This window comes from Ixodes scapularis, unplaced genomic scaffold, assembly GCF_016920785.2.
Source record: "Ixodes scapularis isolate PalLabHiFi unplaced genomic scaffold, ASM1692078v2 PGA_scaffold7__128_contigs__length_106722199, whole genome shotgun sequence".
NCBI classification, from domain to species: domain Eukaryota; kingdom Metazoa; phylum Arthropoda; class Arachnida; order Ixodida; family Ixodidae; genus Ixodes; species Ixodes scapularis.
This window is the reverse complement of record NW_024609882.1, coordinates 32,105,276-32,127,283: the sequence shown is the minus strand read 5'-3', so window position 1 is coordinate 32,127,283 and position 22,008 is coordinate 32,105,276. Positions and strand designations below refer to the sequence as shown.

General features: G+C 47.2%; 2 protein-coding genes across 2 annotated transcripts in view; one reads left to right on the top strand and one right to left on the bottom strand.

Moving 5' to 3' along the window:
- LOC8025501 overlaps nt 1-805 on the bottom strand; it is a 51,084-nt gene extending 50,279 nt beyond the window's left edge. Inside the window, exon 1 of the mRNA XM_029975664.3 lies at nt 297-805. The gene's annotated coding sequence lies outside the window, so the exon portion shown is untranslated. The remainder of the gene's footprint in view (nt 1-296) is intronic.
- Nucleotides 806-3,834: 3,029 nt separating this feature from the next.
- Nucleotides 3,835-5,050, top strand: LOC8025505 (midnolin homolog). Its single transcript, XM_002409244.4, has one exon. It carries the CDS (start codon nt 3,872-3,874, stop codon nt 4,925-4,927), a length of 1,056 nt encoding a protein of 351 aa, XP_002409288.3. The 5' UTR covers nt 3,835-3,871; the 3' UTR covers nt 4,928-5,050.
- The last annotated feature ends 16,958 nt before the right edge of the window (nt 5,051-22,008 follow it).

Below are 22,008 nucleotides of genomic sequence, written 5' to 3'. Positions count from 1 at the left end.
CGTCCGCCAGGTCTTTGCGCCGTCATAAAGGATTCGGATGCAACGCGGCATCCGTTTGATACGATCGCTGGCCTGCCTCGACGAATCGCGGACGGCGTTCCACTTCGAACGCGACGCCAAGTTATGAAAACACAAACGGAGCCCCAGAAAACATTCCCTTTTCAACTCATAAAAGCGAAACGGGACCCTTGCCGCCGCGTGGAAGTGAAACGGCGTTCACCCGTGACGCTGATCTTGCACCTGACACGGCTCCTCGGAGGCACGAAAACGCCAACCCGCCCGGAGCGGTGCCTCACCTTGACGCTGGCCTGTCGACTTCACGAGGGAGGGATCACTGCACGGAGGCCTAGCGGTGCTGTTGAACTCAGCAGCGACGCTTGGCTAGGTTCACTCTCCGCTTCGCACGCATGGGTGACAGTAGTTGTCGGCCCGATCCGTCACAAACAAAGGGATAATCGTCGCCGGCCGACTCGGTTTGCGGTAGCAGCGCTGCCTAAACAAGCTCACCAGCGAACCGCCCAACATGTTCCGTCGCCCGATTGTCCCACGTTGCAACGACGGTCGACTCGGCGCCTCAACATCGCGAACGTGTCGTTGTCGTCGGTCCCCGAACTGACGCGGGCGCGGGAGACACAACGGAAGAAGCTGACGCTTGCATGGTTCACGGCACAAACAATAACACCGCGACTTGTTGGTCATTGGCCGGGGTGTACCACACGGACCATTACGAAATTCCAACGGGGAGGCACCCCCCTTCTCTGTTTACGCACGGCGGCCGGTGGCATCATTTTGTCCCGCTTAATATTTGTTTCGGTTTTTTTGTTTTTAGACCAAGCGGCCAGAAAGCAATTTGCGCATGCGCGCAGTATGAAGCAGCGTGCGCCATCTTGTGAATTCTAGGCGGAGCATTCAAGTTTTATAGGCTGTAGCTTTTGGCCGTTTTTACGAGATGGCGCCACATAGATTGGTATTCCACGTGGCATGTCACACCGCCACGTTTTGAATATGCAATGCAGTGCACGCGCGCTTGTGTCAATAAAACCGTCGTTCCAGGCGGTGTGGGCGCGCTTGTAACTGCAGCTTCGCTCGCACTTATGGCGAAACGAAGTTTAGAGACCGTAAGATCACTAGCTGCGTTCGATTTACCTGCAGTGTAGTGCCGTGTACTTCCCTGCGCGTGTGTTGAGATACGACCGCAAGCATGGTTTTTCCTAGGAATTGAAGTTATGGGGGGTGTCTAAATTTTTAGGAAAGGGGGGGGGGGGGGGGGGGTGGCATTGAGAATAGAGGAGTCGTTGCGAATTAAAGGAAAGCCTTCAGAAAACACAAGAAAGGTGAAACCCCCCCCCCCCCCCCGTTCTCTAGGGTGTGTGTAGGGAAATCACTGTTACCGCAAGTACACCGCCCTACACTTTCCTGCCTCGGTGCAGGTAAATCGAACGAAGCTATATACTGTAGATCGTAGCAGGGTCATTCCATCTGAAACGTCCCCGATATTTCGCCCGACCATTTCCGATTTGTAAAAGAAAATTTGACTTTTTATCCCAAGGTCCTTAACCTTTTCCTAATATAGTTTCGCAGAAAGAAAACAAAAAAACAAAAAACAATTATGGCGTGAATGTGGTTTCATTTTTGTTTTAAATGGGCGTAAAACTAGGCATCAATCAATAATTTAGTAAAAATGAGATCTTTTGCGAAAAACTTCAAAATTTATTTAATGTAATTTGAACATCATAGAGCTTGCTATGTTGTGATGATTACGCAAATTTTATTGTTAATTTTTTTTAATTTACCAAAATGCACAAAATATTGCCCTTCACTCAATTTTTGTTTAATTATCGCTTTGCACCCGAAAATTACAACTTTTTCTATTGGGAGCCCCCTCTGTAAACGTATTAAAACTAAAAAAAAAAAAAAAAAAAGTTTGAAGCCGCAATGTTTCTGAATAACCGGGCTTTAGTCTTCACGGTATGCTATTTATTGTTTCGGAATTTAAAATAGCTGTTGAGAAAGCCGTAAATAAACACGATGCCGAAACCAATATTAAAATTTCCGCGCGCACTCCAGTGTAGTAACGTCACAAATCGTACGGACGTCAGGCCACTTATTATGGACACTGAAATGTTTGGTTCAGCATCCCTTTCAAGAGTGGACCCCTCCCCCCTCCTCCGTCTTGCTAGGCTCCAGAACCAACGTTCCGACAACGAGGCGACTTTTCTGCATTAACACCGTGTGAGCAGTAAGCGAAGTCGGCGGACTGACTTTCGTAGATATTTTGATGACTCTTATAACTTGCTCTCCTACTCTATCTGACTTTTATTTTTGCTTTCTTACTCTGTAAATAACATCTTTCTTCTTGCAACCGCCGCTCCGGAATTCTGAGTCCTTCCTTTTTCATTTCCATCACCATGATATATCTTTCCCAGATTGTTTAGCACGGTATATCGCAAAATCGAAATGCCTCAAGAGAGGAGGAGGAGGAGGAGGACGGGCATACCCTCCTCTCCGTACCCTCCCTTCCTCCTTCTCAAGAGCGGGAAATTTACCGCTAAACGGCAGGGGAGCAGGAGAGGAGGGTACGGAGAAGGGGGTATGCCCCTCCTCCTCCTCAAGAGCTGCGCTCTTATTGGGCATTACCGGAAATCGTAAACGTCTTTCATTTTTTTTTATTATCAACTTGTTACATGCTATTAAAAAAAAAGTAATGCACTTAACTTTAAAAAACAAAGAAGGAGCAGGGCAGAGCAGAGAAAGAGACAGAAAAGGACGAGAATAAAAAGGGAAGGTTCCATTCAGGTTCTTTACGGGCATGCTATGAAAAGTTAAGAATTCGAAAGACAACAAACACAGAGAGACGACGTAGTCGAAAGATAAGCATGCGCTTGCATTTCGTGTGGATAGCTGATCGTGTTAGTGCTTCTTTCGTCTTCCGTTTTTTAGGTTGGTGAAATGTGTAACAGTTTGTGCTATTGCACAGTGACCCTCCGAGCACCGAGCCAAACGAACGCCTCAGTCAGGACTCGTTTGCCCTCATGCCACAAGAAAGGTCGGAGCCGAGCGCCGAGATATACCATTGGGTATACCGACGGAAATACATCACCGCCTAGAGCGATATGCAAGTCAAAACTGGAAAATGAACGCGGGTGCTCTTACATTGTTTAACGTGTTCCTTTTAGTCTCGACTTTAGCGCTGACGTTAGAGTTCCCGTTCGCATTCTATCATCGCTGAACCAGTCATGTACAGGGAAGCACCAGTGACTTGCGTCTTTGACGCTGTTTGATAGATCCCATCAGCTCGTAACATCGATTGCCCGCAGAGAATTAACTCGGTCCCAGAACGTCACGTCATTTTAAACAACGCGTTGCACAATAAAAAACAAAAAACAAAAAAACAATAAACGGTTTGACGTGGCGTTTTTCTTTTTATTATGTGAGCTTTTGCTGAAGGCAGGAAGTAAGATAGACGTCATCGTCGCTCTTGGTGTTCGTAACGTCCCTCGAAAACGGAGGGTCTTTAGGTCTTCGTTTTCCTCATGATGAGAACATTACTGAACACGTCTGCAAATAAAAAGTATACCGAAACGCAAAGTCATTGAACGACGTTCCGCGCCCAAACTCAAATTCCGATCGACACGTTTTGAAGAAGCCAGGTAGTAATCGAAAGCAGTGACCCTGCGAAATAAAGTAATCAAGATGATCGTGCTCGTGACTTACGGCGGCGTCTTGACTCAGCGTACTGATGTTATGTCTTAATTTCCCTATTGGCAACACAAAGAGCCAATGAGAGTAGAAGGTTCGCCTCTTGCTTACGATATAAAACAGGCTGTCAAATCGCCGCAGCACGCATTCTGGGCATAAACGATAAGCTACCATGAAGTCTGCATTCATCGCCGCTCTTCTCTTTATCGTCGTCGAAGGGGCCCAGGATCACTCCGGTGCCCGAACCTTCGTAACTTCCCAAAATGTGGGGATCAGCGGCGACAGTCACTCAGCGCATCACCTCGACCATGCAACGCACGTCGTTTCTGGCCACGAGCATCACCACCAGGACGCCCAGACCCAGCAAGAAGTGATTGCCGTATCTTCTGATGCCATACGGGTCAAAAACGTGCCAGTCTTCGTCGGGCAGATCGTCAACGTTAGAGTCGTCTCCACGGTCCCACAAGCCAGCGGCGGTACCGTCATCGGTGCTTCGGGTGTTGTCTCATCTCTTGTCGAGACCCAACAGCAAGTCGTCAGCAACATCACTGCCGGCTTCGGAAACGCCGTGCAAAACTTCGTGAACCCGGTTGTGGCTCCCCTTCACAACGCTTCCGTCTGGCTCAACCGCACCTCTCAAACCATCTCGGTCGGGAGCCATCCGCACGACCATGCTCACCACCATCACCTTGGCGCCCACACAGCCACCCACGTCCACGAGAGTCATCACGAACACGGCCACGACCACCACGGCAGTGCTCAGCCGTCCTCGGGGGGACCTATCTCTGTCTTGGTCATCCAAGACCAACAGCGTCCAGCAGCTACCATCGGTGCCGGCGTCCCGACGTCTTTGGGCACCTCGTCTGATGCTTCGACTGGGCAGATCCTCACCTTGGGTAACTCGGCTTCAGCGTCTGGCGGTCAATTCTTCTCTTTCGGAGCACCCGCCCCGGTCGCTGCTCTTGGCAATTTCTTGGCGTCGGCAGTCGCTCCAATCTTCGGGACCGCTGGCCCTGCGTCGACCTTCCAAGCTGCCCTACCTTCGTCCACGGTGCCTGCAACTGCCGCTTTTGCTAATGGTACAGAGACTGCTTCCAGTCTTTTGTTTAACGTCACTGGCACTACCGCAGATTCCACGGTCGTGCCTGCGGCCCCGGTGAGTGCCGTCTCGGCCGGAGCTCCTCTGCAGTCCATCGTCACTTCCAAGCCGAAGAATCGCACTGCGTGATTTTTGAGTGACGCCTCTTTACATACGGTCCTTAGGAATGTTTTTTGATAGGCTTTTTTTTGTACGCATCCTGGCATGACGAGACTCGCTTGGTCGGCAATAAAGCACTGCTTTTACACGCTATATGCTTTACTCAATTTCTTCTCTGGTTTACGTATTTCTACGTTTTATGCCCATTGTTCGTTATTTGCAGAAGGGCGTGCATGGGGCTAGTGCCCTGAAGAATTCCTTCCTTGGCGCGAAGGCCGGGTGAACGTGATTGGACTCCCTTGTAGACTAACTGTAAGACTGCCAATATTTGGTAGTATCATCCGAATGACTAATTTTCTGCGCAGAGCATCACCCCAAACGCTCTAAAATTGTGGAAGCCAATGTCCGACGGCATCTCTGCAAGAAATAAATATTCCCTTTTTTTTTATTCTAAGCTGTTTTCACACTGTGGAACACAAAAAGGGAGTAGTTAAGAATACCCTAGTGGCGCTATGTGCTAACCTCCCCTTGCTGGGGTCCGAAGGATGATGAATAGGATTCCGTGTTTTCGGAGTTTATTTTTCGTCAAATTGGGAGGGTGTTTTTGTTTGATCTCGAAATTCGGAGGTGCATTTTAACTTCGGTAGTAATTCGCGGCGCGTCCGCTGGGGAGACGGGGGTGGCATCCCTGTAACCTCTTCCGTTGTATCTGTTTTGGCGCCAAAATGGCCGATTACAGCCAAAATAGAAGTAACGTGCAGTTCCTCAAGTGACCGCTGCGGGAGAAATGGCGGCGTTTTGTTCGCCATTAGCTGGGTTCTGGTGGACAGATTGGGGCCACTTTTTCAGAGCATTCTCTCTGGCAGTTTCCCAACTGAGTGGTTTTAGTAACGTTGGCCTTGATGGAGCCTACGCTACGAGCTAATGGAAGCAATTAAGCAGTTTCAAAAGTGCAAGTCACTGGACCTTATTTTGTTTATGATCGGTTCAGTGATGATAAAACACGTACAGCAACATTATGATGATGGTGTGCTTTTGACGATGTCAGATTAGTCCTATCAGCTCGTTAAAAAGTAAAAGAAGTAAGGAACAACAAAAAGAAGTAAGGAACAGTGACCAAAAAACGCGCCTCTGGCCTCTGTAACATCGAGTGTTCAAGCTTCTTATTCACTCAAACTCGTGTTTCGCCTCTTACAGATCTAATGTCGATTGCCAGTCTCGTAACAAAACATTACATTGTCAAAAGTAACAAATAAGATGCAGGCGAGCTGATGAACTCTTCAACACCTTGGCGGTGTTCCAAATCTTACCCAAATGGATCCGAGTAACTCCGGCGAGTCGTGTCACGTGACAACACAGATTGAAACACTGATCTCAATGACAATTGCTGGATCGCGCTTGCCGCTCCCGCAAGTGAAGCCACCGGGCGTCACTCGCTTGGGATACGATTTGCCGTTTTTGCTAGCCTTTGCTGCGGTTTTCCAGCGTGCTGACGACACGTTTTCTACTCGTTCGTCGTCATTCGCCGAAGAAGTTTCTTGAAGACTCTGTGTATTGTTGAGACTTGCCGTTGTGAACACGTGGAAAATTTTACGAAAGTGCAGTGTCGCAGGAAAAAGGCACAACGCGTCGAAAGGAAGGGCTGGCGGCGTGTTCAAAGCATCCTTGGCACGCCGAAGTGCCGTGTCTCTGTGCCTTCGCGCGCTTGGATACCGACCAAGAACCGACGCCGTGTGAATGTGTTTAGCGAGTGCAATGTGCGTGAAGCCGTATCAAAAGGTACAACTCGTCGAAAACGTGTCGCCGGTGTCGCGGCGTGATCAAAGCTTCCTTGGCACGCCGAGTGATGCATCTTTGTGCCTTCGCACGCTTGGATACCGGTCAAGAATTGACGCCGCGCCAAAGTTCTGAACGTGTGTCGCGCGTAGATGCCTTTAGATCATTTATATATATCGGCCACGGAGTTCTGGATCGTCCAGCTGTTCCGGTGAGTTGCTATCAATAAAAGGGGGAGATCTGTACGTATTCTTATGTACTATATTAACCATGGCTATGTCCCAAATCTACTCTAATAGATTCCGTGGGAGCACAAATAGGGCAACGTTGTACGTGGAGCCAGGGGGGTTTTCGAAAGCAAAAGTACAAGACGGCGAGAATGAAAATCTTTGAAGCGCGGCCGATATGGTCGTGTGCAATCTGTTGACCAATTACAATTAGGCGAGTCGCGTAGGTTGATAATAAGCCAGCACTGATCAGTGATGAGGAGCTGTTGTGCACGGTATTGTGTAAATCGTCTAAGGATGAAAAAAAGACGTACCTTCTCCCCATCTTCCGTCGCTAGTGGACGCTGGATTAAGCTCGTTCCTAAACCGCGAGGGGAAAAGACGCTGATCTAGAGGCACGAACAGCTTCACGCACATTGCACTCGCTGAACACATACACACGGCGTCGGTTCTTGGTCGGTATCCAAGCGTGCGAAGGCACAGAGACACGGCACTTCGGCGTGCCAAGGATGCTTTGAACACGCCGCCAGCCCTTCCTTTCGACGCGTTGTGCCTTTTTCCTGCGACACTGCACTTTCGTAAAATTTTCCACGTGTTCACAACGGAAAGTCTCAACAATACACAGAGTCTTCAAAAAACTTCTTCGGCGAATGACGACGAACGAGTAGAAAACGTGTCGTCAGCACGCTGGAAAACCGCAGCAAAGGCTAGCAAAAACGGCAAATCGTATCCCAAGCGAGTGAAGCCCAGTGGCTTCACTTGCGCTGCAGCGAACAAGCGGGGAAGCGCGATCCAGCAATTGTCATAGAGATCAGTGGATTGAAAGGTGATGACGCGGGGAGGTTTTTGAACGCCAGGGTACAAAACCCTTACGCTGGAGTAAGATCTAGTAAATTTTGGAACACGACCCTTGAGAATCCAATAACAATTTGAGACATTTTGCGTTTGTCTCCTTATTCGTCTGTCGTCGCCGTTTAAAAAAAAAGTGTAACATAAAGCAGCTCGCCTGTCTACTCGCTCAATCTTCAGTTTATTCCACTTCCTTGTTTATAAAGGCGACCCTGGATAAACATGGAAGTGAGAAGAAACGTCGGAGCTGTGTTTGGAGACCTGCGAAGCGCGTGTTGTCCCCTTTTTGGTCTTCAAGTCTGGTGTTTTCAGGACGTTGAAATTACATTGTCGCTTGGAGCGCGACCTAACCCCGGGAGATTGGGGCCGGGCGTGTTTACGCAGCACAGCAGCTCGGAGCACTTGGAGCGACAGCTCGCGCTGCAGAACCCAGTGTTCCTGGGTTCAATTCCCATCCCTTCCCGTTTCGCTCTGGATGGGCATCGCGCCGGTGTGCGGTCGTGTATCCCTACTGCTTGGTCCACGTTAAAGATACCAGGCTAGCAGCCACAAAATGGAACCGGGAAGCATGACCTTCCCGGTTCAAGTACAGATCCGTTTATCTTTTTTTTATTTTTTTTGTCTTATATATATATATATATATTAAACAAAACAAATTACAGTGTTAGCAGTGATAGAGTGCAGGCGAGCTGGTAATTAATCGACATCTTGTAGGCCCAAAGTTTGGAATGACAAAAAAAAAAAATGAACACCGCAAAATCTCAACAATAAACAAACGGACGAACAGAACAAAATCTCGAGATTTTGTTGTGTTCGTTCATTTTTTTTTTATCGTTCTAATTTTGTTGTGTTCGTCCGTTTTTTTTTTTTATTGTTCCCCATATCAGGGTCTACAAGATGTAAATTACAGCGCTTTCTTTTTACCGCAAAAATATATTAACGCATTTTTAAACCCTCAGCTTTCGCAGAAATGTATTGCGGTCAGAACCAGATACTAGAATTTACTAACTAACCGTTATCTCCAAAAATTTTTATAATCGATTCTTTTTTTTTAAACTTTTGATGGAAATATGGAACTCGTTTTAAGTATAGTTAGTGCGCCATTCAGCTTCCTGGGCGTTGTCGGCCAACATTTTACTATTGAAAAATTTTCTGAAACATTGGCATCTGATTCGTCCCGAATTTATTTGGGGAACAACTATAAAAGTAGTAAGCTTATAGATTTGTTTCAAGGCATGATTCTGGGATGTTTGGGACCTTGGAGCAGATTAGATGTCCAGTCTGATGAAGCATGACCTTCCCGGTTCAAGTACAGATCCGTTTATATATATATTTTTTTGTCTTATGGACGAACATCTTGAGAGCGCAAGGCCCCCTTTTCCTACTCTGTACACACACTCACCAGGGACCGGAAGCAGCCCGTGCTTTGCTCACTTTACTGGCAGGCAAACATCCTGAGGGGACATCGGAAGATCGATCAGCTCTAAATGCGCGGCTTGCGTGCGCCGACCGCTCTCGCAAGAAAGCTTTCTTGTGTTACTTGATAAAAAAGCCGTCGGGTTCCCCTTTAAGAAGGAAAACAGATAAAACGAGGAGCGAACGAGGCGGAACTTACAAACACGCAAACAAGCCTTCGGTGTGATCTATCCCCCTGCCCGGAATGGTGTCTTTTTCGACATTTTCACGTCTAAAGCCGGGGTCGCACTGCCTCCTATACACCATTCCAATGTTTGCAAGTCCTCAGCCAAGCGTCTCCTCAGTCCAGCATGCGCATGTTTGCCGCTTCGCAAAAGCGAGCAAATGACACGGCATACGCACGAACACTGCAAATGAAACCGGCAGGGGGCCCTTTGTTTGGAAAAGTCTCTCTGGACGCCATATTTGAGGGCGATGTTTGGAGCGCATGCTCAGAACGAGCTCACATTACTAGGCTGCTAGGACTGCTAGGACCGGTAATCTCAAGGTTGCGAAATGCACGCCTTAAAAGGACTATGGAAGCTCGCCATCAGCACGCGCTCAGCAGTCGCGCGCATGCACGGCTATGGCCGCCAGTGAATGAAGACAGTCTTCATAGAAATTCGAAGGCGATTCAGCGCGAGATCCGTGCTCCGAATGCCGCGTGGCAATGAGCTCAAAAAGGAAACTGGCACGAGGCATTCGAACCACGGATATTGCGGTGAGTCGTGTTTGCAGACTGATTCGTATGGTGGGAAATGGGATAATGGTGGCCGACGGAGCTCTGAAACACATGGAACTCTATGGCACCAGGAGCCGAAAACGGGCGAAAATAGGCCGTTTTTCCATTGAAATTTTCAGAAAATCACTTAAAACTTTCGAATAAAATATTGGTTCGTGCTGGAATTTTAGCGTCTTGTTTGAACCTCTAGTGCAAACTCTGGGTTGAGAACGAGCGTTTGGCGATAAGTAGTTTTATTTTTGCGGTGAAAAAACAAAACAAAAAAACAGCAACTTCGTGAGCTCTTTGAGCTCGCTGATGTGTTGTGGAAAGGTGTGTCGGGTGAGAGGTTACGCAGTTCTGTGGAGTTCGACGGTTGGAACTCTCTTCGGCTTGCAAGCTTTCGTTCCTCGTGAGCCGCCAAGAAAAGAGAGGTCTTGAAGAAACAAGACTCGACGAGGAAAAGGTCAGCTTTATCGGCTTCTGTGGAACGTTTTTTCAATCCTGAAAGTGTTGTAGTGTCTCAGAATTCTCAAACCTTTGTAAATTCTTTTTGGGGGGACATCTTGCACTTTAAGTTAAGTGCATTATTTTACTATTTATCACATTACAAAATAATTGTGACCCCGAGACTCATCAGACATAAAGCAAAGCGCATAGCAACTTTGGCATATATTCGCGCATGGCAGAAGACTTATGAAAATGGTAATTCAGATCAAATCAGATCAGATCAAGTCAGATCACTATACACGATTTACACGATAACGCAAAGGATTTTTTTCATAGTTTCGCTGACATAAAAAAGAAAACTACGAATAGTAATTCTAGTGGTGGCGATGTAGATTAAATGGTGCGGTGGAAGAACCGGCGTTTTGAGGCAGTTTTCGAGGCATGTGTGAATAGTGGATTTTGAGTTCGAAGTGAATTCAAAGCGAATAGTGTCTTTGGCGGCATATTTTTGAATCAAATATCGAAAATGTTCTCCTAGCTTTTCACTACTGCAGCATGCCTAAAAGAAAATTCATCTGATATCGTAAAGGTTGGTCCTAAGCGTACACTTATTCATATCTAAGCTAATTTTAATCTACCCATATTTGTTGACTGACCTGAGGAAGTATCTTGCCTACATGTGAATGGCAAGTAAACGATGCATTTGACGTCAAATTAAACAGATAGAGATGTCTAGAGTTCCTGCATAGGCTCCCTACGGGAGCCAGAGTTGCGCGTTTGATTCCACGTGCCGCGTGCCGCCCTCGCCGCTATTCGCAGAGATCCGATCACGTAAGGATCCGTATTAAGTGTCGTGCAGCAAACTAGACGTTGCACTTGCCCCGTCGTACGTTCCCCGGCTTTTGAGCGCGCCGCGCGCCTCGAACGCGTGGCGCTGCTATTCGCCGAATTCAGTCACGTGACGAGCTGTATCCACATGCCATGCATGAACGCGCAACTCTGGCTTCCGTAGGGAGCCTATACAGGAAGTCTAGAGATGCCCAGCTATACCTAATTGAGAGGATTTATAAATAGTCTTGCTAATGCAAATATGTTTTATCAACCCGATAATATGAAAAAAAAACAAAAAAAAAAAAAACTAAAAGAAAAGACAATCATGAATGATGAACTTAGGTTGTCAGAACATTTTTGCCTATCATATGCTCTGGCGTAATAGCCACCGTTGAATCTTGCATATTTTAATGTGTTGCATATATCAACATTAAGAATGTTTCCATCTTGTTTTACACACACCACTCGCGCGCGGACACCATACCTCTTTTAAAATTAGGCTTTCCTCTTAAAGATGCCCTGAGGAGGTTTCTGAGATCGCCTAAATATGGCGATAACTCACTCTGCGGAGAATCCTAGAAATCCATAGATCATAAGAATGCGCGGGCAATTTTTCTATTAAAAAAGCAATCAAAGATATACATCTCCGGCGATGGAAGGAGCATTGTTTCGGCAGCCAGGACGGCATGTTATTACAAAATGTGTATGCTTTTGTAGATGATAGAAGCAAGTCGGAAAGTGTTAATTTTTCGCGGATAGCTCCCTATTGAAAAAACCAGCTTAAGCTGGTCCCAGCTTCAAGCTGGGTTATTGCCCCAGCATGCCCAGCTTGGCATGCTGGTCATGCTGGTTGATCTGGTCATACTGGTCATGATGGTTGATCTGGTCCCAGCTTCAAGCTGGGTTATTGCCCCAGCATGCCCAGTTTGGCATGCTGGTCATGCTGTTAAACTGGTCATGCTGGTGAACTTCCCAACCAGTTTAACCTGTTTAAATTAATACACAGAATAAAAAAGCCAAGCTCGTCAGAAAAGCCAACTCGGCATCCAATTTATTATTTTCGTACTTGCGGCAGCCTCACATGAACTCAAATGCTACACATCCTCGGCGCTGACACAGTACTAACCGACGCACAGATTCTCGGTGCAAATTGTCTACAATGTTAATAAAACCAGATTGCTTATCTCTCAACACGAAAAAAATACTAGACACAGGCCAAAAACAGGCAATAGCAGACGAAAATACTACACGGACGAGAGAAGCGAACCTGGGTCCCGCCAGCGATGGGGGCGAAGCGGCAACTTGCGTGGTCGGCAGAGGCGAGGAAATCCGTGTGGCTTGGATGGCATATTGGCGATACTCCTCGGCACCGCCGTCATTCTTGGGCACACACACGTTCGAAGACACGAAGCGACGCCGCAGTCGGGACGTCTGACATCTTCCCGCACTGAACGGACTGCCGCTCGCTGTCTTCTCAAAACCCGCTTCGCTTGCACCGTCGTTCAACTAGTCTCCAAACAACGCGCACACAGCCGTCCCTTCGATCTGCCCTCTGCCCAAGCTATCCAAACGCGTCTTCGATTCTCCGTTTCTACCACTCTCTCTCTCTCTCTCTCTTTTCTCGCACACAAAGGTAGCTTGCAGCGCGCCTGACGCGCCCGGTGGTCTACCAAAAACGAGAGGACAAAGAACAGGACGTGGCCTCGTTCCAGCAGCCGACCTTGTCGCGCGCGCTCCCAGCAATGCCAGTTCGGCTATCTCTAGCCGACCTTGGCGTGCGCGCTCCCAGCATGACCAGCTTGACCACCACGATTATTATTTCGACCAGATTCACCAGCTTGTCTCCCAGCATGACCAGCTCGTCTCCCAGCTTGACCACATTGGCTCCATGGAAAACCAGTTTGACCAGTTAAGACCAGACTGGCTCCCAGCTACACCAGATTGAATCTAAAACCAGATTCGAGTGAGACCATGCTGGTTTTTACTTAGACCAGACTGACCAGCTTAAATTCCAGCTTGCCCAGCTTAAACCAGCTTGATTGCCAGCTAAACCAGTTTAATTACCACATTGACCAGTTTGACCACCTTGATTACCAGCTTGACCACCTTAATTACCAGCTTGACCAGTTTGATTTTCATGCTGGTTTTTCCAATAGGGAGAGAACATAATACTGCAATAATCATCTCAAAAACAACACATTATCGTTGTTTTTTTGTATGTGTGTGAGTGATGTGTTTGGTTGGCAGTTCTCAAGCGCTCGAGCGCGTGCTCGCTGGGTTGAATCGTAGTCCGGGCTGAATGGGCAACGAGCCACGCGCATTCGATATATCACTCCGCGGTTCGACCGGTTGGAGGCGCAAGGGTCTTTTGATTGCTAATGACTGACGGTGGTCCTGGTTTCGGAACATGCTCCTTCCATCATCGGAGATGAAATCGGTGTGCTGAGACCTGTAATTGCTTTTTTTAATATGTAAATCGGCCGCGTATTTTCACGATTTAAGGATTTCTAGGATCCTAGAGCCAACAAAGTGAATTATCGCCATATTTATGTTATCTCAGAAACTTACTTAGGGCACCTTTAAGAACGTGACTGCAATATTGTGCTTTTCGAAATGTTGATAGCGGCGGATTAGCCCCGTTGAGTGCGCTTCTTAACGAGCGCCCATGCACTGCGGAGAAGCGAAAACCTGCGGAAGCGAGCTTTGTGGGTGTTGGTTCTCCGCTGTGGACCGGTGTTCGATAAAAAGCGAGTTTCACCGGGCTTACCCGTTGAGCGCGCTCAACGGCGCACTCAACGGCGCTCAACGGGTCAACACTTTGAAAAATACGAATATGGGAGTTAAAGGTATGCTGAACCGAAATTCTGATTTCGCAAAATAAAGCCGCAAAAGCGTTGAACTGGACCTTATGAACTCCAAAACATCACTCATACATCGATATCTCAAACGGATGGCCGTTTTCGGGGGAAAGAAGGGCACGATCAAGCGAGGACTATGAAGCCGCGCTCCTGGGAGAGTTGAGATTGAGGGAAACGGCCTCGCTTCTTTCCTCCTCGTTTCCGTTCACCCGCTCGATCAACCTCGAGGAAGCGAAGAGGAGATTGAATGAGAGTCGTGACGTCATATGTCTTGTCGGCCTCGTCGGCCATTTTCAATCGTGCACCTCTTTTACAAAAAAAAAAAAAAAAAAAATATGGCCATCCGTTAGAGATATCGCTGCATGAGTGACGTTTTTGGGCTTTGCAGCGGCCCGCCCATCACTCTAGCCTTGTTTTGTGAGCTCTAAATTTTGGTTCAGTTTCCCTTAAACCTCAAAAGGAAATCGAATAGCCATTATTCGAAACTACTAGACGAAAATTCTAATGTTACACAACACTAGTTTTCTCTCATTCTTTCTGATGTATTCGTTTGCGCTTTTAATGCGTGTCGCGATGCCGATTTTTTTTTTTTTTTCTTTTTGAGCGCTTATTTTTTGCGTTTGTAACAGCGGGCTGCTGACCGGGAGTCACAGCTCCGAAAGACCGCGGCTGTCCACGAGCCGCCCGGAACGCCTCCACGGGCCGGAACTGGCCCGTGGGCCGGGGTTTGGATACCCCTACATTAGACGAAGAGACAACAAACACTAATCGTAAACATGTCAAACATAGCCTTGTTTAATATATTCTTATGGTTTAGTTCTCTAGTGACAAACAACCGTTGTTTCCCGACACAAGAAAATGTTGTTTTAAGTAGCGAAACACATAAAGCCCTAGTCCTACTTGAGCGACGAACAGAAACAACCGACATGGACCAACCTCAAGCACGTGCAGTATGCACGCGAATGTGTTCTAGGCAGGCTTGAAATCACTTGTGCTTGCTTCAAGAGCACCGAAAGATTGTAAGCTTTCCAAAGATACCTTAGTGTGCAGCATGCACGCGATGGTGACTTTGGAACGCTTGCATGTGCTTAAGATTGGTCGGTGTCGGTTTGTTGCTCTCTGTCACTCTAGTGGAACGAGGCTATGCCCGAATCACACTAGAGCGACAAACAGGAAAAACCGGCACCGACAAGCCTGAAGCACGTGCAGCATGCACGCCAAGGCACGTGCGTACAGTTTCTCAGTACTCGTAAAGCAATGAATAATCCCCAGTCTGCCAAAGGTACCTTCGCGTCGCGCTGTTCGTTGGTGCTTGAGGATATTGGGAAGGAGATCGAACAGTTCCGCCTCTAGCGGTACGCTTCAGCTGTCGGGACAATAAACCGTATTTTTTTGTGTTTTTAATCTGAGAAATCGAAGACGACGATTCGAAGGCCGCTCCTTTTGCGACAAAGAAAATTGGGGTGTGTGTATTTTTTGCAGCGTAGAACTAAGTCATGCCTCAACGGACTATTTGTCTCCCAGCCGTAAATGAGAAATCCAGCGAGTGCAATACAGACCGCTAGCCTGGGGTCTTTAACGTGCACCACGCAGTAGTGACACGTGACCGCACGCCTGTACGATGCTCATCCAGATCGAAACGGGCAGGGGCGAGGGTTGAATACAGGAACTGGATTCCTGGGTAATGCAGCACAAGCTTTCGCTCAACGTGCTCCGAGTTGGTGTGCGCAAGTACACTCTCGGCCATCGGTACCCCTCCTTTTTGCGACAAAAACACTGTTCAGAGCGAAGAGCTCGTGACCAGATCATGCTATACTCCGTTTCACCTTATGCTGTACCGCACCGAAGGCTAGAAGCGAGAGCTTACAGCGTCGGCAGGTCGAGATGTGCCCCAGAGCAAGAAGCTCGCGCTTGTAGCTGTTCCTGCGGTACATCATAAGGTTAAATAAAGTATAGGCGAGGTTCAATTTCTGTGTTGTGCTGGGTTATACCTCGTTTCACCTTATGTGCGAGCGAAGGCAAAGCTGGAAGCGCGAGTACGAAAGCTCCATCCGTTCAGGCTTCGCTCGAGCGCGCGAGCTGGGGAGAAGCGCAAAAGGCGCTTGTCTCGCGCTTCTAGCTTTGGCTTCGCTCCCAGATAAAGTGAAACGAAGTATAGTAGACACAAGGCTGTGGGGACAACAAGCTCGATAACGTGCCCCCTATAGTTCGATCTCCTGCCCATAGCCGGTGTCGGTTGTTTGTTTTTCGCTCTAGCGGGACTTAGGTAAGCAACAAAGGCGAACAAACTTTGACGGGTGAACATTTTCTTGTTTTTCACCTGCCGCTCCAACCAAAAATCCTATCTCGGCGACAAAGATTTCCCAGGATAACAAAAAAGCGGGAAAAAAAAAAAAAAACGAAGACAGGACAAAAATTATGGTTTACGTTTTGTCCTGTCTTTTCCCTTTGAAACGAGAAAACAGCGGAAAATGACAGCGGACCAGGGAAAACACAAACAAACAAGGCGCTAACAAACAACTAAATTTTGAATTTGAAAAAACAAAAACAAAAGAAACATGAAAACTGCGAAATTTCTGAATAATTCATCACACCGATGTCAACACTCACCATAGCAGGGGTCTCAAACTCATTCGAGTGTAGAAGCCGGATAGCCCACCGCCGACATGACGAGGGCCAACGGGGGGCACATTTTGTTACTTTGGTGCCAAAAATAAATAAATAAAACAAACAACAGTGATATTTGTTGTTACAAAGCAGCCGATCGTCCAAGCGACACCCAGCGATTTTCTGGACAAGGAACCTTGTGTCTTCTGTTTTTTTGTAAGCTCACTGTTTCGCCATTTTTAACTTTCGTATCAATATAGGACCACTTTGGACTCTCACGTGATGTTATAAGAACATTTAAAACACCATCACACCAATGTACTGGCAGTTTCCAATCGAGCTGGAGCAAGCCTACCGTCCTTACCCTGTCGTACAATTCACTGGGCTAAGCAAGCTTAAAACAAATACCTCCCCATATAACAGCTTTTGCTTTCCTGGCTATGTTTATAGCAGCATTACAAGAAAATACTCGAATTTTAAAGGGTCTGTCTGACAGCTAGAAGCCCAAGATCATTGCATTATCCCTGGAAGTTGATCATGTTGAGCGAGAGTTTGTGCAGCTGAGGTGCCTCCTTGAGCTTAATGTCTAGTAGTGGTATTGCCATTCCGGTTGATTCACATGAAAAAGGGCTGTGAAGAAAATACTTAATCGAAGCAATACTCCATGTAAAATTAAACAACTTAGTGCAAAATGCGTGAAGGCGTTATTTAAGCAAAGCTCCTTTTTGATCGGAAATGAATCGACGCTATACAATTATTATTTATGGCGCATGCGATGCTCGAGGCATGGGAACGGGGGCTCGCAGCCACGGCATGCGTGCGGGCCGCGTCCCAGAAAGTCGTGCAGAGTAAACTTCAAAACACCTATATTGGTGTAAGCGGTAACTTATCCAATATTTAAAACTCACACCTTTTGATAGGTTTTGTTACACCTTTTGATAGGTGTTACACCTCATGAAGTAATGTTGTCTACCTTTTAATAGGGCCCTACATTTCTCTGTTGTGACACCTGTTTTAGAAATCAAATACACACAGCCTTGGAGAGCACTTGAGCTACATATGACACCTAGTGTGTTCCATTATAAGCGCTCTAACGATAGAAGTAACTTGCGAAGGGTCGTGTGCCGCTGAATTTCTCTACAAGGTTATTTTTGTTTGCTTGTTAAAAGAAAAAAGGTTGATACAGCAAAAAAATGTATGGTCCAATAAAAAGTAACAACATTCAAAGCATCATACATATACTTTCATTTTTATTTAAAACACACACACACACACACACACACACACAAAAGCTTTGTCGTGGTGTTTGCTTTGTCAGTCAAGGATGCCCAGATATTTGTGCAGAACCTATAGTTATTAGATCCTGGATATTTTCCACAGTACATGTGATACACTGCACAGAAAATTTAAAGGGACCATGAAATGAATTTTCGGCTGGGAGAAAGTGGAATTTTACTAATCACATATCGTTTAGTACGCAAAAATAAAACTAGTGCACGAGCATAGAAAGCCTAAAGCCAATTCCGTGCAAAAATTTGAAAACATAGCGGACTATTTCGTACCTCCTTTCCTTCGAAAGCTCTCCGCCTCTTCACTGTGATGCATCCTGAGTGCTCGGTACGTCAGCCGAACCCAGGTCACGCATTGGACACGAGCACTGCGTCACTCGGACGTACGCGCTCGTCAACGATCAATCCGTCGACGAACATTTGAATTCACGTTCGTGGTCAATGAGTGCCCTGACGGCACTTATCACTTGAGAATGCCAAGTTCCATGGCGTGCTTAAAAAGCACGGCGGAAGCTTGGAGTCATCGCCTCCGGTTCCCAAGTACGTCATGACCACGTGATTTCTCATTTCGTTTTTGAGTCGAGGATTAAAGCTAAGAAGGAAGAAGTTGAAAAATCATTCCATTGTATCTTTAAAAAGGGACGCACACTCAACAAGCGTACTGTAATATTTGATACCCAAACATCACTGCCAAGCTTTAGTTTCTCGATGAAAAGACACTTTTATGATTAGTCTTCAAACTCAACAATAAAAAACGCTAAATTTAGAAGAGGCACGAACTACACTGTAATGTAATTGATTTATGAGTTCAGAAAATCAAACATGGTTCAAAAGCTAATGCATCAGAAGATTTCAATTAAAAAGGCATGACTGGTTTTGAATATCAACTGCGAGAAGTTGTTCAGCTATGGACAACTTGCCTTTTTGAAGATACAATATTAATTCACTAAGTCATTTGAAAAAACGTTTCCTACTTGTATCTGGGCGACCTAGTTTTTTTTTTGCGTGTGTGGCTGCAGTTGGAACTATATATAACTTAGGCAAAAATAAACTGCTAACAAATATGTACCGAAAAAAAATTTCATCGCCAAACGTTCCGTCTCAGCGGTTTGAACCAGATGCCTAAGTTTCAGAGCTGGCCGTTATATAGTCCAAACGGTTTAAGTGATTTTCAGAAATTTACTATGAGAAAATGAGGCCCGTTTCCTCTAGCCAACACCATTTATCTCTATGCATTCGCATGTTGAGACTGAATCAGCCTTTAATGGAAATGCTCGCTTTTGTAGCGTGAGCTACACTGGCCGAGGTTGAGCAGTTTCGCGTGGCTCCCAAAGAGCCGTGCTGTGCATGCAACACAACATGTACGCCAGCGCGAATAGCCTCATGGTCGCGATCACCATCCCCTTCAAATCAAGGCCGGTGCAATTTCTGCAACGACAAAACGAAGAGGGCCGACCAAACACACCTCATCTGGGACTGTCCCGCACTAGAGGCATGCAGACGAAAACACAAACCGACGGAAATTATCGCACTAGAGGGGTGGACTCACCCACCAGGTCCCTGTGACAAATCAAGAAAAACGACACTAAACTCGCTGCTTAAGTTCATCTTCGAGGCGGGCATCGACGTCTACTGCTGATTTTTTTTTTGTTTAAAAGTATCCCCTTCCCCACAGCCTCTTCCCTTCCCTTCTCGCCCAATGTGCCAGCGGCCAAGCCAAGAGCTACTTGACGTACTCCCCTATTCCCTTTACCCTGTACTATGGTCAATAAAGCGCTTACAACAACTGGCGCACCGGAGCTGCCGCCGCCGCGCCCGCCTCGCCGGTCTGAGCATTCCGAAGGAGTGACGTCATAGCCGTGGCAGACGCACTGGCGCCGCCGCGTGCCCAGCTGTGCGCCCCCGTTGCGCAGTAGTCAAATCTGACGCTGCACCGGAGCCGCTTGATAGCGCCTCTCATTTTGTGCGCATAAGCTCACGCTACGTATATCCCGGCATAGCCGAGCTAAGCCACCGCAATTTTTTTTATCATTTCTTCGGGACGCACATTTTTATTTATTTATTTATTCAGGCTACCTCGCAGCGCCTAAAAGGCATTATTGCGAAAAGGGGAGACTTATATATGTTAATAAATTGACAAGCGTTTGGGTTTGAGTAGTAGCGAGGGTCTGCGCCGAGACACGACCGCAAAGAACGATACACTCCTGCTTCGTAAACTTCGCGAGGCAACAAAATCAACTGAGTGGCTCAAGACGCGCCATACGAAGCACAAATGTCGCAGTAACTTGAAGTCCAACCTCGATGTAACGTGGTTAAACGCAACTGTTTTCCCTCGTTCGAATATTTTAGGTTTGAACCGTAAAAATAAACACCAGCAAAGCCTTGCTACTGAAACGTGAACGAGTTCTTACTGACGTCAAGGGGAATCACTGACTGAAATATCGCGAATGAAGACACCCAATCTACCAAACGAAGCTTATAATTTTTAAATTCATAATACAGAACTGGCAGTTCCAATATTCGCCCACATAGAAAATAAATATGTTTGTAGTCAACATTCTAGTACGGCTCCGATTACAAAACTGACGTACATACATCTCAAGTCCTCATTAGTCACTTATTAACATTTCCAAAAACGAGAAAACAAAATGTAAAACCTTAACTTGACTGACAAACGACGCATTTCCATCTGCCAGTTCGACCGCGTTGTCTTCTTGTGGAAAACAACGCGGCCGCTCGAACTTTATTTTGCTCGGACAGAGTGTGACCGCTCGGACTGGCAGAGTCCCGGCCCTCGGTGCCTGGCGTGCGAATTATGTCGATCGTTCCGCTAGCTGCGCTCTTCCACCATGACCTTAGATGATCGTGATTGAGACATCACGTGCACCATACTTTCAGTCATTGAGAGTTACTCCGACGCACTTATTAATTTCGTTTGTGGCGATCATCGCCAGGGTATTATTTCCGGCTTCGGGTGGGCCACATTCGAATTTGTGAAGAAGCCCTGCAATACGCCCAGCCCGTTCTAGGCCTATGGCTCCCTCCTCATTTGCCTCCTATACTTCCCAATGAATGGCTAAACTGGTCGTTCATTGAATCGCCATAGAGCCCAGTACAGTGGAATACTTTCTAGACGCTGTGCTTCGAAACGCAGAGCCGTACAAGTAGAGAGTTTGGCCGTTCATTGGGAGGTATAGGAGACAAATGAGGAGGCGCCATTGGTCGAAAGCGGGCTGGGCGTGTTTCAGGGCGTCTTCACAAATTCGAATGTGGTCCACCAGGAGCCGGAAACAACACCCTGCCGGCAGTGCTTAAAGTCTCCCATAAGTTGAGGGGGCGCCTACGAGAGGGTGGAAAGGGGAGGGGGGGGGGGGGTGTTGGCGAGATGTACCAGATGCACATAAAATAAACCCCATGGCTGACCCTGCCCACGTTGTACCTGCCACCCCTAAATTGCTAATCTCAAACTGTCACCATACCTAAAAACAAGCTATTTCATTGCAAGATTTGATTTTAGATTCTACCGATGCTGGGGCTGTGGAGGTGGGTCTCATACCATCCGTTAAAATCAGCTAGGGGGGGGGGGGGGGGGAGGGGCCGAGACTCCCTGCGACCCCCCAGACTTTAAGCTCTGCCTGCCGGTGGTCGCGAGAAACGAAATTAATAAGTGCGTCGGAGTAACCTTCGGTGACTGAAAGTATGGTGCACGGGATGTTTCAATCACGGTCATCCAAGATCATGATGGAAGATCGCAACTAGCAGAAGAATCGACATAATCCGCACGCCATGCGCCGAGGGCCGGGAATCTGCCGTCCGAGTGGTCACACTCTGGGCGAGCCAAACAGAGTTACGTGCACCCTATTTTCAACCATGAAGGGTGACTAAATTTAACTCCTACGCGCTTATTAAAACCATGTAGCTATGGTTGAAACTGTTTCTGGCTACCACCACTAGGGGATTCTTTTCGGCTTCTGGTTGGCCAAGGGAGCATGTCAAGCCCTCTTTCTGCGTCTGCAGTGGTGCACGCCCTGCCTCTGCTCGCGCTTCC

Coding starts and splice junctions, on each gene's coding strand:
- LOC8025505 (XM_002409244.4), top strand. CDS start 3,872: ATGAAGTCTGCATTCATCGCCGCTCTTCTCTTTATCGTCGTCGAAGGG.